Source organism: Lissotriton vulgaris, chromosome 1_1 (assembly GCF_964263255.1).
Source record: "Lissotriton vulgaris chromosome 1_1, aLisVul1.2, whole genome shotgun sequence".
Classification (NCBI taxonomy): domain Eukaryota; kingdom Metazoa; phylum Chordata; class Amphibia; order Caudata; family Salamandridae; genus Lissotriton; species Lissotriton vulgaris.
The window spans coordinates 1,257,168,535-1,257,191,133 of NC_141685.1; the positions used below are offsets into that span (position 1 = coordinate 1,257,168,535).

A 22,599-nucleotide genomic window follows, 5' to 3' on the forward strand; every position below is an offset into this window, starting at 1 on the left:
CGACAATGGTCTGACTCTAAGATCACAGGTCCTTGCCCTTACTGGCACCTGCTTCGGTTTGCTCCGTATGCTCCGGAAGTTTTTCCCCCTGCTTTCCGAGGACCACAGGAGGATTACGGTACAGGCCTTGATTGGTTCAAGATTGGACTACTCAAACGTCTTATATCTTGGCCTGCCGGAATATCTCCTGCAACGTATGCAGGTTGTCCAGAACGCGGCAGCGCATGCCATTTTCGGCCTGCATAGGCGAACTAGAGTCTCTAGCTTATTGCAGTCGCTTCACTGGCTGCCTATTCGCCAGAGGATAGCTTTTAAAGCCTTAACGCTCGCTCATAAGGCCTTTTATGCAACAGGGGCTAAATACCTGCAGAAGAGATTTTTCTCCTATTGCCCTTCCCGATCTTTGAGGTCTGAGTCTTTTTTCCTACCCACTGTCCCCCGTGTGAGGAAGGCACATATGGGAGGTCGCTCCTTTAGGCTCCGGGCTCCTCAACTCTGGAACTCTTTGCCATTGGCTCTACGCAGCACTTCAAATCTGCTGGCTTTCAGGAAGGGCCTGAACACCTGGCTTTTTGCCTCCTCTATTTTTGTTTTGCTGACCTGTCTCTTTTAATCTGTCTGCTATGTTTGGCGTTTTCAGCCGGTCAATAAAGCGCCGGGACACTCTTTTGAGTAGCTGAGCGCTATAAAAGACACAAAATAACATACCATAACATAACAGAAGTGAGAGAAAGAGAGAGAGCAGCCTGGTGAGACGAAATAGGAGAACAAAATTGCAGGAGAGGCTAGATTGCAAGAGATAGTTTCAGAAGTGGAATGAAAACAGGAGGAAACATTTGTGGGGAGAGATGCAAAAGGGGGCAGAATATGAAACTGCGGAAAAGGCAATAGAGAGAAGAGCTGCAAGTGGAATGGTGAGAGGTGGTATAATACCTGTGGGGGGGAAAGAGGAAAGAGTGAAAGGGAGTTACAGGTGATGAGGTGCAAGTAGTGTGACCACCTCCCTTTGGTCATTACAGACACTGTTTCCTGTCATGTACTTTTGTTTACTAATAACATGTATTCCCAGCATTGTAGCCTTTTACCATGGGGACATTCACTCCAGAGTAAAATCACTGAATAAGGAGTGCCCCAGGGATCATGCCTTAGCACAACGCTATTTAATATATACATGGCACCCCTGGCGAAGATCATCAGAGACCATAACTTTGTACCTTTTTCATACACGGATGATACGCCACTGCTATTTCCATTTGATAACAATTCAGAGGATACTAAACAAAAGTTTGCCGCAGGCATGCGTGCAATCTCCAACTGGAGAATTTCCTCCAGCTGAATGCCAACAAGACTGAAATTCTCCTATTTGGTAAAGCCCAATTTCTCTGGGCCCCAGAGCGGTGGCTGATAGTTAGGCCCTGCTCTTGTAACCACTTGCAAGGCAAAACAATTAGGAGTGCACATAACCTCTCTCTCACTATGAAGGAGCAGGCGACAGCCGTGTCAGGTAGCTGTTTTGGTTTACTAAAACTCTTATGGAGAGTGTTCGATCTTCTCCCCTTATCGGCACGCAAGACCCTGCTTCAAGCTTGGTGGTTAGTAGATTGGACTATTGTAATGCTCTACTAGGTGCTGCAAATGAGGAAACACTAAATAGGCTCCACGTGGTTAAGAATACAGCAGCACGTTTGGCCTTGAATAAACCACCAAGAACTCCCTCTCTGCCACTACTAAATATCTTACGTTGGCTTCCTAATCATAGCTGAATAAAGTTTAAAATATGCTTTCTGACTCACAATACCCTCAATGCAAGCAGCCCTAGCTACATGACCTACTGTATTGCCCCTTCCCACCCAAACAGACAGCTACGCTCCAGCAGAAAGGCGCTGCTTGTGGAACCCCAGGTTAACAAGATACTTACGGGTGGCAGAACCTTTGCCTATGTAGCACCTCGTCTATGGAACAAACTTCCTATGGCATTAAGGGTGTGTCTGGATTTGTCCAAATTCCCAAAATTACTGAAAACTTAATTTTTTCAGTCAGACTAGCTCGGCACCCTCAAATGTTATGCTCTGCAGATAGCCTGGAGATAACCCTGCAGGGGTGAATTCCTGTGCTCTATAAATATCTTATTCATTAATTCATTAATTCATTCATCCTCTGTGGCCATTCTTACTTCCTCATAATGATCATTATTATATAGAGAGAAAAGGAGTGGGGCCAACAGACACCCTTGCTTTACTCTATTCCTATTGTGGAATTCTTTACTGATAAACTCTTATTGGGTTAGTGTGATTTGCAGTGTTGTATCAGGACACACAAGTTGTATTAAGGACAGAAGGGCTGTATCAGTGCCAATGATTGTTAGCTTTGCCCAAAAGCAGTGCCTGAGGTGAACTCTAAAAACTCTATGTAGAGGGGCATTTTTTGACTGTGCTACACTTGTGCAAAATATGTTAAAATGCAAGTATTTCGTCAATAGTTGAAAGGCCTTCTCTGAACCTACCCAAAGAGAAGGGGAATTGCAATAGGAGATGGAAAACTGGAATGTTGTTGAGAAAGAGTAGAGGTCGGAGGGAATATTGGGAAGCTTTGGAGGATATGAGACTGTTAGGCCTTGTAATAAGATAAAAACTTTTGTATTAGAACAACAAAACACTGAAATTCACTATGTATAGTTTACTGAGTTAACTATACCTTGTGCCTCTGCCATGCACTGCTTATGACATCTTATATCACATCACTCATGGCATGTTAAATAACATCATAAATCACATCACTGATGACATCCTAAATGACATCATATATGACATCACTGATAACACCATTGTCACATGCAGCATACAGTTGCTGAGTGTACATGTATGGATCCATAGCATGGAACTAGTGGTAAACCCTAAATGGTACACACAGCCACACAGCCACTCACGTAATATAGATTAGAAATAGTATCACCTATTAGGAGTACACAAAGTACACAACACAAAGTACACAGATATAACTTTTGTAGTACTTAACTTGTATGTTTGACACTCATAAACCTTTAGACAACAATCGCTTGATGGTGTCATGAGTGATATCATTAATGACGTCCCTGACCATGTCATGAGTGATGTAATATGTGAGGTCATAAGCAGTGCATTGCTGGGGCGTAAGTTACAGGTAGCTCACTTAACTATAACTGCTGAATTTCACTGGTTTTGTACAAGTGAAATTTTAGCCTGACTATAATGTCCATGTAACCTTTGTCTTTTTCAGTGAATATATACATATAGATATACTTGATACAACAGAATTTTCCAGCAAGTGATGAGGTGGCAGGGTATTTACGCACTGTGGCTGAAACGCGTTGGTGGGGTGAAGCGCTAATTAAAAAGGCTTTAACAAAGTATCCGGTTGTGCCGCCTCCTTTGTGGTTCAAAATTAATATTGGGTCAGGATCCGACCCCTGGGCCGAGCACACACTGCTGAGCGCACTCGTCTACTACAGGATCACATTGTGAAGCAATATATATATATAGAAAACAGGCTCCCAACTGCTCTGGATGCAGTTCAGGCGGGCGCAGACCTCCAAAGCATCAACTCCAGTCAATTAAGATGAATTATCAGCCAGCACAAGATTTCGATGTAAGCAGTGCATTTATTTAGCAGACATTGCAAGAGCAAGTGCCCTCCTTGACGCGTTTCGCTCCGCGGACGGAGCTTGGTCACATGACGCGTCAGGAGTAGGCGGTGAATTAAATCGTGATTAAAAGCCCAAGCGCCTCAAGAAACAGGTCGCAAGGGTAAAATAACAATGTAAACAGTCAATCAAATTAGTGTGATGAAAAATCCAAACAAATATCCAGTGATTGCAAGTATTGGAATGTCAATTAGAGCATAGTGCTCAACCAGGCCAAGTGTAAAAATTTATAACATGAAAAAACAAGTTCAAGACAAATAATTAAACCCTCTGTTGATCTCAAGTGAGAAAAGAATGGCAGTGTAAACAATCAAACCCCCCGTCACATCACAGAGATAGAAGAATGGAATCCCACAAATAAAGGAAAAAAGATCGAGTGCAAGTGCACAATGAGATTCCCCTTATAGTATAGTGGCCTGGTAGTAGAGTGGTCATCACAAGATTGCTGATGTATACAAATACAGATTATTAGACCAAAAAATTCAGCTGTTCAATACATGGAATCAACATAGCAGCAGAAGACTCTCCTAAAGGAAACTACCAAAGAAATTTTAGATGTTATAAGTATATGCAAGCTGTAAATTCATCAAATTTGCATATAAGCTATTCATGATTTCAAAGATTCAAGTTCGTTATAATTCATCAGCACTTCTTCATATTTTAAATTCATCAATCAGAAGATACAGATCATAAAAGCCATCAAACATTTAGCAAAAGAAAAGAAACGCACTAATATGGATGACTAAATTCATTATGGTAATGACTCTGGAAAAAAACACTAGTTTCATAGGTAATGATGCAATTCATCAAAAGCATTAAGGCCATTGGGGGATCTGGTATCGAGCAAAATAATAAAAAATGCTTCTCTTTGACGGAGAAGTTTTTCTCGATCACCACCTCTGCCAGGATTAGCCACAGAGCACAACAGAGTGTATTTAAGGTCTTTCAATTTTTTGTCGTGCACTGATTTAAAATGACGCGCAACAGGGTAGTTCATATCCAAATTGACTATAGCCCGTATATGTTGCAGAATACGTTGGTATGCTTGCAACTTGGTACTCCCAATGTATGATAAGGAACAAGTGCAGGTCAATTTGTAAACCACAAAATCACTGCGACATGTCAGATGTTCCCTGATTGGTATAACACGGTCACTAAATGCAGATGTATAATGGGTACCATTGACTGCAAAAGTGCAGGCACGGCACGAGGTACATCTGTAAAAGCCCGGTTTATTGAGCCAAGTGGTTTTGGATTGAAGTTCTGGCTGTGTACGATCCAGGGAATCTTTCATGGAGGGAGCTCTCCTAAAAGTAATAGCCGGAGATTTGGGCAAAAAAGGAGCTAGGATTACATCTGTCAATACAATCGGCCATTCAGATCTAATGATTTGGCTAAGTCTGGAACTTTGAGCGCAATATGTAGTGATAAATCTTGCTGTTGTCCCACTGGTCACATCAGTGTCTAGTTTGATCTTAGGGGTCAGCAATGTCTCACGTGAGCGTGCTGATACCTTGCTGAGAGCTCGATCTAGTACAGCTCTTTTGTAGCCCCTTCGAAGGAACCTATCTCTAGATTCTGCTAGACATTATTGAGTGACATCTGGATCGCTACATATGCGTTTAATTCTGATGAATTCCCCCAAAGGTATGCTATTGATAGTGTGAGGGGGGTGGGCACTGTGGGCATGCAAGATGGAATTGCCCGCAGTGCTTTTCCTGAAAAGTTTGGATTGTATGGTATTATTGTCAATGTAAATCAAAACATCCAAAAATTCAGCAGAAGTGGCTGAGATGGTGGCAGTGAACTTAAGGTTCCTATCATTCACATTGATTTCATTGACAAAGTCGCCTGCCAGAGCTTGAGATCCTTTCCAGACGATAAAAATATCGTCTATGAATCTCCAGTAGGCTAATAGGTGGGGGAGCCAATGAGCGTGAGTGACGCCAAGAACATGCCTCTCCCACCAGCCAACATGCAAGCATGAATAGCTGGGGGAGAAGCATGAACCCATTGCCACCCCGCGCTCCTGAAGGTAAAAGTCCCTGCCAAACTGGAAATAGTTATTGAAGAGGCAAATACGTATCATGTCCAATAACAAGAGATTGTGGTCCCGCATAGTTGCCTCCCGAGAATCAAGAAAGAACTGAACAGCTTCCAAACCCTGGAGATGGTTGATACTGGTATAAAGTGCTTCAATATCCATCACCAGGAAACATAAATCAGGACCCCAAGTGATGCAATTAATCTTCCCCCAAAAATCAGTGGTGTCTTTAAGAAAGGAAGGGAGAGAAATCATATGAGGCTGAAGAAAAAAATCAACATATTTTGAAATATTCTCATTCATGCTGCCCTGTGCTGAAATAATAGGACGACCTGGGACTGGGGTGGTGCAATTGTGGATTTTGGATAACAAATAAAACAAATAAAACAAAGGTGTGATAGGGTGCAATACATTCAAGGAACTTAGATTCCTCTTTAGTCAATAAACCACGCCTGAACCAGGCATTGATATCTTTTCTGGTTTTGTCATGACTGTTCAGCATTATAAATTTGGTGGTTTTGGAATAACAAAGGGGATCATTAAGTTGGCGGGCTGCCTCTGTAACATAATCACGTTTTGCCCAAAGAACAGTATTCCCCCCTTTGTCAGCACTCTTCACAACTATCTGATTGTTACCTTGAATCTTTTTGACAAGTTTCGTATATTGCACGTTGTTAAAGTCACATTGTTTTTTCTTTCCCAGTAACGTCCTATTCAAAGTCTTAAGTTCTGTAATGACTCTGTCACTGAAGACATCAACAGCATCTTTAGGCATTAATGGCATGAATGTAGACTTTCCCCGAAAGGCTGTGGATGGTGAACGATTAACTGTAACAATCTGGCTGACTGTGGGTTCATTCTGTGAACTGTCTTCATTTGCTAAGGAAATAAGGGTTTGTAACCCCTGCAGATTCCTTACTGAAAGAGTTTCTTCAGTTGATGGAATGATCTGTCCTATGTCCTTATTTGGATTTTCAGGATGTAGTAGGAAGTATTTTTGTAGTTTGATCTTCCTAATAAATTTAAACACATCAATCCGTGCCTGGACATAGGAAAAGTTATTCGATGGACAATAGGACAAGCCTAGGGACAGAAGTTGCTCTTCCGCTTTGGACAGTACAAAGTCAGTCAAATTGATTACTGTGTTGTCTTGTATCTGAGTTATTTGTTCCAATTTCTGCGCATTCTGCCCCTCCCTCCACCTCTTTTTGGCAGCTCGTTTCCTGCGCCGACGTTTTTGGCTGCTGGTTTGCCTGCTTGTGGAGGATTGTTCCGTGAGCGCAGAGAATACCTCCGGTCCTCGCTTACAAAATTTAGTTCGTCGACTACTGAGAAAGTTGTCAGATCAGAGGACCCTGCATCTGCAGAAGGTGTACTGTCCTCAGAGCCTGTGAAGGAGGCTACTGATAGGTTATCATTGTTAGTTATGCCAGCAGCATTGGTCTGTACATTGGAACTAGAGGAAGCACTTGGTTTGTGTTGAAGAGACATTGCCTTTCTTTTGTAAGAATCGTACTTACGGGAGAATGTAAAAATGCGTCCTGTAGCATAATCCTGCTTGTCTCTAGCAAACTTGTGTATTTTGCGTTCCTGGATAGTTTGTTCCAATTTCGCCAAGCGTTGATCAATTTCCTTTCTGGTGTTAACTATCAAATCAGTTTCACCTGTCGCCTCCAACAGAGCATTTATTTTATCGATTTCAATCAATAGCGCTTCCCTATCAGTATGGGCATATTTTATTAGAATCTGTAGCATGTTTCTTGATGATTGTAGGTTGTTTTCAGCCCATTCCTGTAGCATTTTATATATATATATATATATATATATATATATATATATATATATATATATATATATATATATATATATATATATATATATATATATATATATATATAGCCACAGCTTCTTCTCTCCACTTCTTGCAGATCAAAGGACACGGCACAGCAACAGTTGGTTTTTAGCGTTTTTATTATTTACACACCAGTGCAAATATAACGTGCATCAAAAAAGGACGGTCTACGCGTTTCGGCTCCTGCCTTCCACTGGACAATATATATATATATATATATATATCAGACTTTGAGGCGGCCGCCTCAGAGTGTTTGGCACGCTTCTCTAATAGAGGCTAATAGGTGAAACTTCTCAATAAAACCTTGAAGAAGGTTAGAGGGATACAGAGGGCAACACTACTACCCACAAGAAATCAAGGTGTTGGCCGTGCTAAAACGGGTGCTGGTAGTAAAGGGAAATTCTGATTAATCACCCCTTATTCGTCGGGAGCCAATGACCTGAGAGCCATGCTTAAAAAGAACTGGCATACACAACATTTAGTAGAGCAAGATCACTGGGGGATATATTGGTTTCCAGTCATCTTGAGAAACCGATATCCACAACCAAAACCCTAAAACAGATGAAAGGTTTTTTCCCCTGTGGACGGTGTAAAGCCTGTGTCGGCAGCAGGAGAGTGCTGTCATATAACATACCTGACACAGGGAAAACACTCCTCATTAAGAAATTCACAACCTGCAGTTCTCAGTTTGTAGTGTATTGTCTGCTCTGCCCATGCGGCCTACGCTACATTGGCAGCACGATTAAGGAAGTCAAACTGAGAATACTTGAACATCAACGTGCAATCGAAAAAGCGGATTCCGCCTATCCGGTTGCACGACACTTTGATGAAGAACATGGGAGAGATCGCAATAAACTCCAATTTTTTGGGTTGGACATTGTCCCACCCAATTTGAGAGGAGGCGATCGTTTAAGAAGATTACGCAGGTTGGAATCGAGATACATAATTGACCTCTCGACCAAACATCCAGGAGGTCTCAACAGTGGGGAAGAAATGGCATTTCATCTAGGGAAGTAACCCCATCAATATTTGACTCTTCGACCCATAACAACATAGTCTTAGAGTCATACTTGAGAAAGAAATAGGATGGGAACTATTGCGGGTTAGATTTATACCCATAAAAGAAAAGTTATAGTGGTTCCCTCCTCAATTGTCTTTTCAATTCATACAATCCTCCATTATGCTGTTCATTAGGCTTTTTAGCCAGTCTTGTTGTTCTGAAATTCTTGTTTTCTTTTGTATTTGTCTTATACCTATTTAGATTCTACCAAGTTGTGGTATAATTTTGATACATCATGACATATACTCAGCTGCTGTGATGTGATCTGAATAGAATTGGGTATATAGTAACACGAAAATATCCCTCATCGAGGTTATTGAGTAAATAGAAACACGCTAGCTATTTCAATGCCAGCATAGTTTAGTGTATTTTATATTATGAATAACTGTGATACTTGATTTTGTTTGAATCCCGATGAACTGCAATATAAGGGTTATCGTGAATATTATTACCTTTTGGAGCACTGCAATGTTGTATTTATTAATTTAATAATGTATTATGGTTTTAGTCCTGGCACATTGTTTTAAGTACGACTATACAATTTGTACATAGGATACTAGCTGATCCACGGCTTTATTTTTGTCATATTTATTATGAACTGTATAATAGCATATAAACCCACTCTACATACACACAAACTATATCAGCAGATGTGCGAACTGCTATAAGTATGTAGATGAATGTACAGAACAACACCATTCTAAGATGGCGTCTATGTTGATGTCTGTGGGTTTAGTCCTATGTCATTGTTAATGATTGCCGTGAAACCTTGATAACATTCTGTTTCCGAGTCATGATCTGACACACTGACGAAGGCTTACGCCGAAACGCGTCTGTGCGTGTTTCCCTGAAAATAAATCCTTCCCTGACTCAGAACCTTCCTTGAGTGCTGCACTTTTCTATTTATTTTGGTAAAAGTTCGAGCGCAATATATATATATATATGTACAGGAACCTCCAGACGAACTGTAGGAAGAGGCCACGCGGGGAAATACAGTAGAAACCTTTATTAGGACACGCAGGTAGGCATAATGCATTTCGACACCATCGTCTTCTTCAGATGCCACTGCTGCACTGCTCACCAGTCACATAGCTCCGCTTTTAAATGCCTCTGCAGATCTCCCATTGTTGATAGGATGCACCTCCCCTGTCATGTGACCGCTCACATGCCGTAGTGCTGATTGTCCTACAGCACCCAGAATGCATCATTTTCTGGGTAGGTGCTGCGTGGGGAATGATTAGTGATAGTCCATGTGGTTAATGTGCACTGCAGAACGGGGCTTGCTGGTGTAGGTGCACTGTCAGTCCTCAGGCTTCCCTGGGTCCCCGCAAACGTCAACACCTGCCACAGCGCAAGGTCCTCGAGTCTCAGGCCGGCACAATGTCCAAAACCTGTCCGTGCAGTCACGGACTGCCTCCTGGCAGATAGCTCAAAGCGCCCTGGGCTGGAAAGGTGGGGTTGAAGTGATCCGATAACTCGGTTGCAGAGAAGAGCTGCTCACGCAGACGCCAGTAAAACTTCAACCTCTAGGCAGACGGGACCTCTTGAAGCGCCTCTGGCTGACGCTGAAAATATGTACAGGAACCTCCAGACGAACTGTAGGAAGAGGCCACGCGGGGAAATACCGTAGAAACCTTTATTAGGACACGCAGGTAGGCATAATGCATTTCGACACCATCGTCTTCTTCAGATGCCACTGCTGCACTGCTCACCAGTCACATAGCTCCGCTTTTAAATGCCTCTGCAGATCTCCCATTGTTGATAGGAAACACCTCCCCTGTCATGTGACCGCTCACCTGCCGAAGTGCTGATTGTCCTACAGCACCTAGAATGCATCATTTTCTGGGTAGGTGCTGCGTGGGGAATGATTAGTGATAGTCCATGTGGTTAATGTGCACTGCAGAACGGGGCTTGCTGGTGTAGGTGCACTGTCAGTCCTCAGGCTTCCCTGGGTCCCCGCAAACGTCAACACCTGCCACAGCGCAAGGTCCTCGAGTCTCAGGCCGGCACAATGTCCAAAACCTGTCCATGCAGTCACGGACTGCCTCCTGGCAGATAGCTCAAAGCGCCCTGGGCTGGAAAGGTGGGGTTGAAGTGATCCGATAACTCGGTTGCAGAGAAGAGCTGCTCACGCAGACGCCAGTAAACCTTCAACCTCTAGGCAGACGGGACCTCTTGAAGCGCCTCTGGCTGACGCTGAAAATATGTACAGGAACCTCCAGACGAACTGTAGGAACAGGCCACGCGGGGAAATACCGTAGAAACCTTTATTAGGACACGCAGGCAGGCATAATACATTTCGACACCATCGTCTTCTTCAGATGCCACTGCTGCACTGCTCACCAGTCACATAGCTCCGCTTTTAAATGCCTCTGCAGATCTCCCATTGTTGATAGGAAGCACCTCCCCTGTCTTGTGACCGCTCACCTGCCGTAGTGCTGATTGTCCTACAGCACCCAGAATGCATCATTTTCTGGGTAGGTGCTGCGTGGGGAATGATTAGTGATAGTCCATGTGGTTAATGTGCACTGCAGAACGGCAGGTTGTCCACCTCTTGAGTAGCACGCGAGCAGCAGCTTTATTTATGTGTAGGTGAGGACGGGGATCCGCTTGTAGATGCCGCTCCATAATGGATCTGCCCGATGTGTTTCGAAGCTCCATCTGCTTCTCTTCAGGGGCTTTAACGGAAGCAGTGTGTGCACCCGCTACACTTCTCCAATCATAGCACTCACCCGCAGATGGGAGGCTCCAATGAGACTTCTGGGAAGTGTAGTGCGGAAAGCACACAATCAAGTCCTGTATGGACTCCACAAGTGGGCCCGTCCTCGATCCCAAAAGTTCGAGCGCAATATATATATATATATATATATATATATATATATATATATATATATATATATTACCTACTGGCGATAGCCAGTAGGTATATATAGTTAGGATTTTTTCTCTATGGAACTTTTGAAAATTCTATGCCTAATAACTTTGGCGTTTGTGGACGGAATTGGCTGAAATTTTCAGAAAAATGGCACATTTTGTTTCTGAGCAGCTCCTGGAAATTTGGGGGGGGTTCGTCAAGGGGGGGCCGAGAAAAAAGGGGGGTCCCAAAACGCGTTTTTCCCATATTAATTTCCATAGGGCGGTTGGCCTCACTTTTAGCCCGAACGGCTGAATGGATTTCCACGAAACTTGGCAAAATTGTAGGGACTGTTAGCCCGATGTGCCTTTGCTAGGTCTCAATATATGTGCTTCAGTGGATTTTGAGAAATTAACGTTTAAAACAAGATATATATCTGTAACAGCGCTCCGGGTAGCGCTCCGGTTCGCGAACTTTTCGCGTATCGGAACTTTGCGAAGCGAAGCTGATTGGCTCTCCGGTGTCTGTCAACATTCTAAACAGTCCGGAGCGGCCGCCATCTTGTCTCTCGGTAGGATCGAGAGACAAGAGGAGGCCAAAACAAAGGGGGAAATGAAGGAAAGGGGGCAAGGTAGACCCCTTCTGACCCCCTAGGATTGATGAGGGGGATATTATAGAGCCACGCGGGGCCCCAAAAAAAAAAGAAATTCCGATTTTTTCGCCGTAGAGACGCGTCTTGGTACGCGAACCGGGCAGCTAACCGGGAAGCTAACCGGCAGTGTAACAGGAGTCTGAGGAGTAGCTGATTGGCTGTCAACATTGTAAACAGTCCGGAGCGGCCGCCATCTTGTCTCTCGGTAGGATCGAGAGACAAGAGGAGACCAAAACAAAGAGGGAAATGAAGGAAAGAGGGCAAGGTAGACCCCTTCTGACCCCATAGGATTGATGAGGGGGATATTATAAAGCCACGCGGGGCCAAAAAAAAAAACAAAAAAAAAAACGATTTTTTCGCCGTAGAGACGCGTCTTGGTACGCGAACCGGGCAGCTAACCGGGCAGCTAACCGGGAAGCTAACCGGCAGTGTAACAGGAGTCTGAGGAGAAGCTGATTGGCTGTTATCATTGTAAACAGTCTGGAGCGGCCGCCATCTTGTCTCTCTGTGGGATCGAGAGACAAGAGGTGGAAAAAAAAAAGGTGTAAATGAATGAAAGGGGTAAGGCAGACCCCTCCTGAACCCCTAGGATTGATGAGGGGGCTATTAAAGTTCCCTGCGGGGCAAAAGAAAAAAAAAATTGCGATTTTTCGCGGTAAAGGTGCTTCCTGGTACGTTAACCGGGCAGCTAACCGGCAGCGTAACGGGAGTCCGACATATTGTGTTTTTTGAACGTTTGTGATATGTGCATGTGTGGATTTTGTCTAATTAAGGTTAAAAATATATATATATATCTTTAAGCGTGTTCTGGCGCGCTTACGTTTTGGGTTTGGTTTGCGCTGCAGAGACGATACGTCACGGTTATGCGATGCATCATGAGGCGTCTCACGGGCTACGTGATACGTCACTTAATAAAGAATATATTTTACAGCTATAGATATTAGCTTTTAAAAAACCAATGAAATTCACAGAAAAAACCATAGGTTATAGACCATATATAGTTAGGAATTTGCATTTACAAAACCTTGAAAATTCACTGAAAAAACCATAGGCTATAGACCATATATAGTTAGGGATTAGCATTTAAAAAACCTTATTTTATTTGCACAAAACCATTGAAATTCCATATATAGTTAGTTGCACTAACTATATATCGTGGACCCGCAATCCACTGCTAATGATGTCACATATTACATCATTCATGACATGGTCAGTGACATCACTGATGACATCACTGATGACATCTCAAATGACATCACTGATGACATCACTGATGACATCTCAAATGACATCACTGACATCTCATTTGACATTACTGATTACATCACTGATGATATCATTTATGTGATAATACATCTTCAGACTCTAATATAACCTTAGATACACTCAGTGTAAACAGGCACTCACAGACTGTCACACATCCATGGAGTTACTCACACACCTAGTCAGTCATGGAAAGAATCAATCACATCTCCATTTCCTCAACTATACAGTTATACACACCTTACTTATTCAAACATATAGTAACACATATTTACTCTCTTATACAATCCTTGATACAAGTTCACAATGATTCATACAGCCACTCACACATTCACTGGCTCTTATGTTCAGTTATTTATATATGTCAACTCTCACATGGAGTGTGTTTTACATATGTACTTACTTTGACATGTAGCACTGAGATATCCATTCACTCACCAATATACTCATGCACACAGTCAACTGTCCATACAGCTGTTTCTACATGCACTTTTCAAGTCAAGTCAAGTCAAGTCAAAAACCACTTTATTCGATTTTGTTAAAAATCATAAAAGCATACTACAGTATTTAAAAACAATCCAATTACGGTAAAAATATTTCATACAGTGCATTACAGTTAAAAACAATAAAACAATCAGATTAAATGAACTCATCAAGTGCAAATAAGCTATCATCTTGTGCAAAAAAGCAGTATATACCACATTCTTCACTGACCCCACTACTAAGTTTGTGATTTCCTCTTCCTAATCCGCACCGCGGCAACGAGGTAATTTGCAACACTAAACATTACCAGGGGTGACTCAAGCATTTGTAAAAACAAAAGAGCAGGTTTTGCCTGCGTAAATGCTTTCTCTTTCAACAACGGTAACAAATACTTTTGCCTAGGTACATGATAAAAAGGGCAGAATAACATAAGGTGCATGCACTTTTGAACCCATACACCTAGGGAATCAACTGCTCACACATCTATGCACAGAGTTATACACCTCCCAGCCACCCACACACATACTCAGTCTCCCATACAAATACTTGGGCAACCATTCAATAACCCATATAGTTACTGATATAGCTACTGATTTAAACATGCAGCAGTTTACAGAACAACATAAATAATGATTGCCAAATTAAGACACTTTAATCACTAACCCATACACTCAGTGAGACACATTTAATCATTCTCTCATACAGTCAGTCATGCACCTACTAAATCCTTCATCCAGACACTTATACATCCACTCATTCTTCAATATGTAAGACATATTTTAACTTTACAGAAACATACAGTCACTGGGTGTTGTCATCAGTGATGTCATCAGTGATGTCATCAGTGATGTCATTTGAGATGTCATCAGTGATGTCATCAGTGATGTCACTGACCATGTCATGAATGATGTAATATGTGACATCATTAGCAGTGGATTGCGGGTCCGCGATATATAGTTAGTGCAACTAACTATATATGGAATTTCAATGGTTTTGTGCAAATAAAATAAGGTTTTTTAAATGCTAATCCCTAACTATATATGGTCTATAACCTATGGTTTTTTCAGTGAATATATATATATATATATATATATATATATATATATATATATATATATATATATATATATATATATATATATATATATATATATATATATATATATATATATATATATATATATATATATATATATATATATATATATATATACTGCTTTCGCAAAAATCACAGCACTCCAGAGGGATAAATCAGATCCACAGGTTTATTTCATTCAGGGACCACGCAAACGCGTTTCGGTGTTCTGCCTTCGTCAGTTTAATGCCACCAGGATACACAAAGGAATCTGCGCGATGTCCACACTTTCATCCCCTGGCAGACGCGTTTCGGCAAATGCCTTTCTCAATGCTGGGCATCTGCTGTGTGCTCAAAGTTGTCGTTTTTTTTGCCGGGCTTTTGTTAAAAAATCCTGCAGAGGGATCTCTGGGTTTCTCTTAACTCTGGCACCCAACACCGGATCGTTTCTTACCAGGTGCCAGTGTTTGTTCAGAATAGATCTAATTTCTCTATGTTTCACATTAAAAGTTGTTATGAATCTAGTTATCCTGATCTCTTGATTTCTCCCTCTGTTTTTGTTGTCATTTAGTTCTAGAAGGTTCAAATAGTATTTTACGTCTTTCCAGATTTTTAGCCTTACTTCATGCACCTTTCAAGACATCTTGACGGTATCCCCTTTGGATAAATCTCTGAGTCATTTCTTTTTCTATTCTGTCATATTCTTCCTCATTACTGCACGTTCGCCTTGCTCTATTGTATTCCCCAAAGGGGATACTTCTAATTAACGCGGCAGTTTCCGGGTGGAGAACTGAATTTCCAGCAGTAACCTTGCGAAATACAGTTGTTTCTAGTTTTCCGTCAAGAGGTTGAATCCGAATATCCAGAAAATCTATAGTGGTCCAACTGTAATGCCCCACAAATTCTAGGTTTAAAGAATTTTGGTTGAGGTCATAAATAAACAAATCAATGTCTGCCTCCGTGCCCTGTCACAGCACAAAGACATCATCAATAAATCAGACCCACAATAGCACATGTTCGGTCCACTGCTCCAGGGGACTGCCTCCGAGCACCCATTCCTCCCACTAGCCAAGATGTAATTTTGCATAACTGGGGCTAAGCAGGTGCCCATCGCAGTCCCCTGTTCCTGCAGATAGAAATCATCACCGAAGAGGAAAATATTTTTTGTAAGGCACCATTCCATTAGCTCTAAAATCATTTTATTCTGGGCAGCAAGTCGCACTGGTCTCCTATTTAGAAAGTGTTCGGATGCTCTAAGACCATCTGTGTGTCTTATACTTTTGTACAAGGTTGATATATCTAATGTCAACAATACCATGGTCTCTTCATTCCAGCGAATATCAAAAATACATTTAAAAAAGTCAGTTGAATCCTTAATATATGAGGGGAGTGATCTTACTATTGGATTGAGAAAATAATCAATATAACGTGAAGCATTTTCAAACAAACTACCACAAGAAGAAATAATAGGTCTCCCTGGTAGACTAGTGGGGCTCTTGTGTACTTTTGGGAGCATGTAGAATACTGGGATCACGGGTTTCTCCCTTTTAATAAACTTGTATTCATCCCAGCTCAACAGTCCTTCATCTCTCCAATTGTCCAATCTCACAAAGAATAGCTCTGTTACTTTTTCATATGCCTTAGGACTGATCCTACTATAGCAATTGCAATCCTGCAATTGGCTAAGCGCTTCTTTCTTATACTGCTCCCTTCCCCGCAGTACAATATTCCCTCCTTTGTCTGAGGGCTTTATCAATACTCCATCTTCCTCGTTTTTTCACAGTTTTATGGAAAAATGCTTTCTTAGGATCCATTTTCCGTTTACTTCGATTCACCACAGATAATAGATTTGTAAGATCTCTGGTTACATTTTCCCCAAAAATATCCAAATTGTCTTTCACAGTTTGGGGTAAAAATCTAGACGGTGCTCTAAACGGTGTATGGTCACTTCTATCCAATCCTGTTCCCATTCCAACCAAATCCTCACTTCCAATCTGACTATCATCACTGAACAAAGAAATCATGTCTCCTAAGGCCGGTATATCATTAGCACATAAGAAGGCTGTATTGTTGGTGGATGTAGGAGTCTGTTCATGTACTTGAAGATTAGTTCCATATTGGCCTGCATGTAACTTGGATAACTTGAGCTTGCGGATGTAACAGTATATATCCATTCTACTGTTAGGATAATTGTAATAATTATTGTTGCAGAAAGATAATCCTAATTTCAACACCGTTTCCTCATCCTCTGTTAACTCCACAGTGCTCAAGTTAATAATTATTGCATTATCCATCAATTCTTGAATTATTTCTTCGTGTTGAAGCGCAATGATCTTTTTGTTTGCCAGCCTTGCGCTCCTCCTGTATCCCTCTCCTCCTCTTCTTTGTCTTCTCTTCCTTGGCCTCTTCCCAAACCCCGTCCTCTTCCCATGCGATGGTCGGTCTGTTGTTCCAACAGCATAAAACGGAATTCCTCGGTTACAGCCAATCTCACATCCCTAGATCCTCTGTTACTTTTTTCATCAGATTCCTGCTCGGAACCAGTGTCTGAGCTGACTTCACTTTGTGAGGCAGCATGCTGGTCTATTTGGCCACTGTGTATTTTTTGTCGCCTTACCCTATCGAATTTTTTCGCAAAGGTATAGATTCACCCAGACTCGTAGTCCATAGGATCCCTTGTGAATTTCATGGCTTTTCTATCCTTTATGCGTTTCTCATATTTCTCCAGCCTGCTTTTTAAATCACTTTTGAACGTGTTGACTCTAGCTTTGTCATCATTTTTGTCTAGGATGTCATTTAATTCTTTAATTTTCGCCACTACTTCCAGACGTTCTTTCTCCGTATATTTTACCAAAATGTGTATCATGTTAGTGGAGCTGGCTGCACTGTTTTCCGCCCACTCGCCGAGCATTTCTAAATCTGGGTTTTTGTAGGAGGGTGCAATCATTATTCTAAGTCCTTGTGGGACACGTTCCACTTGTAGATAGTTGCGTAGGGATGCCACTTCCCACCATCGTGAGATTTCTCTCCTTTTTAATTTAATTTCTCAAAGTTTTGCAGTTGTTTATTTAAATCATTATTGCCTGTTGGGGCAGCTGCCCCTCTTTTCCTCTGTGCAGGTCGCGCTGTTTCCTCAAAGAGTTTTAGGGCCTCTTGTTCCCTTGCTGCACATACTTCATCACTAGTTTTATGGCTGGTGACACACTACCACGTTGGGACACTTATTTTTCCGCGCTCTCTCCCACGTCGAAGCAGGTAACTCGCATATGATTGACAACGCGCGTTTCTCTGTGTCCCGACCCAGCTCCCGTTGCGGCATGCAATATCTCGCTGCTGCGTAGACATTTTTCGCCACACTGACTCACCACGACTCCGTGATCCTCCGACCTCCGGTTTCCTGGTAAGCATACGCAGTCCTCTCACTCCTTTCCGTTTCGCCTTCGAAGTTGCAAATAGAGGAATACGCGGGGGCACGGCTGTCTTCGTTTTTTCTTTCGGTTTGGCGGTTTAAACTGGCATGCAGCCTAAGCACTGGTGGTACCGGTTAAGAGACGTTTCACCGTGTCTCTAAATATCGAATATAAGACCATCCAGTATTTGAATAAACAATCATCCGGCACTCCGAGGTAGGGTTTAAAAGCGCTCAGTTTGTTTTCTTTGATGAAGTCACATCAACGCGTTTCGGGAGTGTCCTGCTTCCTTGTTCACGATGTCGAGGCACCATTTTTTTCAAGTTAAAATACACATTGCAGTAGTGGTTAAAACTGACATAGGACACAACATTATACCTGTAGGACTCTGCCTAACTCAATGTGGTGGCCATATTTAAATATGTTTCTCTTAGTATTCAGAGATATACTGGTTCGGCTATCTTTCCAAATGCTCACATTTATTAATTTATGAATACAACTTAGAATTCATGGATATTTATAAACATAATTCGTTAATATTACTTAGGAATGTTAATTCCTCACTTTCTTCATTCTATTGCACATTTATATTGAAAAAAAAAACATCGGGGCCTAGATGTATCAAGCCTTTTGCGATTCGTTAAGGCCGAAATTCGCAAACGGACATTTAGCATCTTTTGGGATGTATCAGAAATTAGCAAAATAAGGAATCGCAAAAAATTGCGATTCCTTATTTTGCTTATGCATTTAAGGAATCGCAATTTTGCGATTCCTTAAATGGCATGTATGAAACTTTCTAAAATTGCGAATTCGGGTTAAGGAATCGCAAATTAACACCAATTTGAGGTTCGTGTTAATTTGCGAAATCCTTTTAAAAAACAAAATATGACTATTTTGAAGGTGGCATGTGACACACATACATGCCCATAGGGCATGTATGTGTGCCATATGCACACACATGTAAGTTTCAGGGGTGCAGCAGGGTGTCCATGAGACACCCCTGCACCCTTGAAATAATTCTCAAATTGCGATTAGCAAATTGCGAATTCGCAATTTGAGAATTACTGCACAATCATTCCTATGGGCCTCCTGGCCCATAGGAATGCATGGGGAATTATTCCTTATTTGCGAATTCGCAAAATGCGAATTCGCAAATAAAGATAAATAAAGAATCGCAAAAAAAATGCAATTTTTTACATACATTCCATTTTGCGAATTCTAAATAGCGATTCGCAAAAAATCGCTATTTAAGATTCGCAAAATGGAATCTTGATACATCTAGGCCTTAAATTTCAAATAGTTCATTTCATAATTCCAAAGTGTAAGTGCATTGAGCTATAGGAAATTTCAGCTTTTAACACTTGTGGCAGAGGTCCTACGCATTCGTGGATTAGTCTCCTCACTCTGGGTGGAATCTCTGCAATTACACTTTTTACTGCGGAGATTCTGCCCCAAATGCCCTTTGCGATTGCTTTCCACATTGACACAGACAATGGATCTCCATTTTTTGTTCTTCCGCCACTGATTAAGGTCCTGGAGGCCTTCTTGCAGGCGACTGACAACAGATCTGATGATTGACAGGATGCAAGAGAGTGCCCTTTGTGATTCAGAGACATATATATATCTATACCCACTCATAATATATATAGTAGGGACGAAACGCGTCATAAACATTTAAATCAGCTATAGCCTTGTGATATATGGCCCTATGACTCATTTCAAACAAGCGTCCACTTATATTACATAGCTTGATCCCACGATAATTACCTGAACGACAGTGATAGCTCGGAGTAGATGGAGTATTTAGAGAACAAATTATATGTGCCATACAAGTATTATAAGTTTGTCTGGAAAACGTACAAAAAGCCCTACATTTAGATTTGATACTTTTTGTTTGACACCTTCTATGTAGACCTAGCAAAGGATGGATAGCACTGAGCTCTGCTTGAGCCCAACTCATTCGGGTATCATTCCTTTCCAACATATTATCTTGAGTTCCAAAAAGAAAGGGATTAACAATACAGATCAGTCTTGCATTGGTATAGGGATAACATGAATTGTATGTTGTAATGCAGAACATAAGTACCATTACAAAGTAAATAATGTGTAATCCTCTATGTTAAATCCGATTGAACCAGTAATACTACAAACAATAGCTATGTTAAATGGAAATCTTTGATGCATAATACAAAATCTTTCTTTTCATTTTTAGCAACACTTAGGCCCAGTTCATAAAGAGAAGACGGACATTTTGAAATTGCTGAACAACTATTACATGTCATTTGTGGATGTCATGGAATTTAGAGTAAGTGCTCCTCTCTGGCCTACGTAGAAATTGTTTAAATTATATGAAATCATCTCAAATCTGTACTTGCTTGGGAGGTGTGGAGAAAACCTCTGGTCACTCTCTTTGCCAGGGCATGGGAAGTGCCTTAGCCACCAAGTCTAAAGCTGCTATCAGTTGAGCTACTTGTAGGAGAAACCTCTACTGGAAAATCTATCAATGTCCACCTCTGTTGAAAGGATTCGGCCAGCTAATGTGGGCACCAGAAATTGGTACCTTGTTACAAGTGTTGTTAACATGTCATCAGGTGTCTCCTAGAACCCTTTGAAAAATTAAGATAAATACAACTAAATTGGGTGGTTTTCTGTGAGCATTTCTGGTAGATTAACCTCGATACCGGATGGCGGAGCCAGATGAGTGCTCAATATTGGATATTTCGTCGAATTCAGAATTGATGGTTTACCTGTTAGTGCAGTGCAATGGCAGATGCTCAGTTTTGAACGACTTGCCATTACTTTACCCTCTAAATCAGACCATCGATGACCTGTAAATAAATAGTTACAATTGTATCATAAGAAACTTTAAAATGTTTGTTTTTACTTTCCACCTTTCCAATCCGCGCTACTCATCTACTGACAAAGGAAAACAGAATGAAATGTTTGAAGGTCTTAATTGAGTAAGTATATTGCACCACAATTTAGTACCAAAGGAACACTTCAAGCTAACAACACTTCAGGCTAGATTTTCTCACTAGCACTTTCAGGACCAAACACCTCAAACACCATAGCCAGTGGTGGATCCTCCACTAAGGTGGAGGATCGTCACCACACTGCTTTTAAGCAGTTTAATTAAACGAAAAATAAAATGATAATAACAGAATGTTATTTTAATATATAACATTTTAATTGTTCCTGCTGCTTTGCGGCCTAGTCGGGAGGGGCTGCTCTGCTCTCAGAGCAGGGCATGGGAGGAGTGGTTTTCCCACTCCAAGTACACATGAATGCAAACAGTCATGTACACTGTGCATGTTCTCCACCCAGGCTGCATTACAGCCTGCATGGAGAACATGCCCAGGTCCACTTTCCCTGGCTGAGTGCCGAAGTACAGCGCTCAGACTAATCACAGCGCTGCTGAGGCCTGTGGGTGGCCAAAGATAAATATTACGGTCATCTTCCAAAATGAATATGTAGGCCCCAGCAATCAGGCCCGGACTGGCCGTGGCGGGCACCGGGCGTTTCCCCGGTGGCCGCTAGGGTAGGGACTGATTTTGGGCGCCTGGGGGCCGTTTTTGTTACAGAGCCGTTTTTGCAGCATAAAATCGGACCCTGAACCAAAATCGTCCGAAACCGGCACTGGCAAACAGCTTGGCCTCTCCCAGGGGGGGGGGGGGGCAGCCGAGCGCTTTGGCAGGGCCAGATTTGGTTCCCAGTCTGGCCCTGCAAGCAATATGTGTTGCACACCCTTTCTCGCTGTCCTTTGAAGGTGAGAACAATCATGCAATTGATTTCCAATTTAGTCCACTGAGTTCCATTGTAATGTTGTACAAATTACAAAATTATGTTGTACAACCCATTCTTAGAATACTTGATTGCTTTACGACTCCACATTCAATTCGGCTATTACCCAATAGAAATTGTTCTTATTTGAATCAAAATGGGGGTAAGATTTTAAAGTAATATTAACAAGTGTGACCTTTATTTGATATTGTTTCCACAATCAAAGACAATTTGACCCACTGTTTCCTGAAATAAATGTAAAAAACTATGATTCTTCCCACAAAGTCCACGTTTGAGTGAAGTCCATTTCTTCAAAAAATCCCCAGAATTGCCTTTGAATATATTTTGAATTAGCTTTTTACGACGACCACATAGCACAGTTCTGTAACAAACAACATGCATCAACTTAACCTCTTTATACTCCCCAGCAGAGACTATCAGTAAATG

The 22,599-nt window shown here is 41.6% G+C and overlaps 1 protein-coding gene across 1 annotated transcript in view; it reads left to right on the forward strand.

Moving 5' to 3' along the window:
* NCKAP1L (NCK associated protein 1 like) overlaps positions 1–22,599 on the forward strand; it is a 1,717,783-nt gene that overhangs the window by 122,282 nt on the left and 1,572,902 nt on the right. Inside the window, exon 3 of the mRNA XM_086964598.1 lies at positions 20,585–20,677. Within this exon, the coding sequence (XP_086820724.1) occupies positions 20,585–20,677 (93 nt within the window). The remainder of the gene's footprint in view (positions 1–20,584; positions 20,678–22,599) is intronic.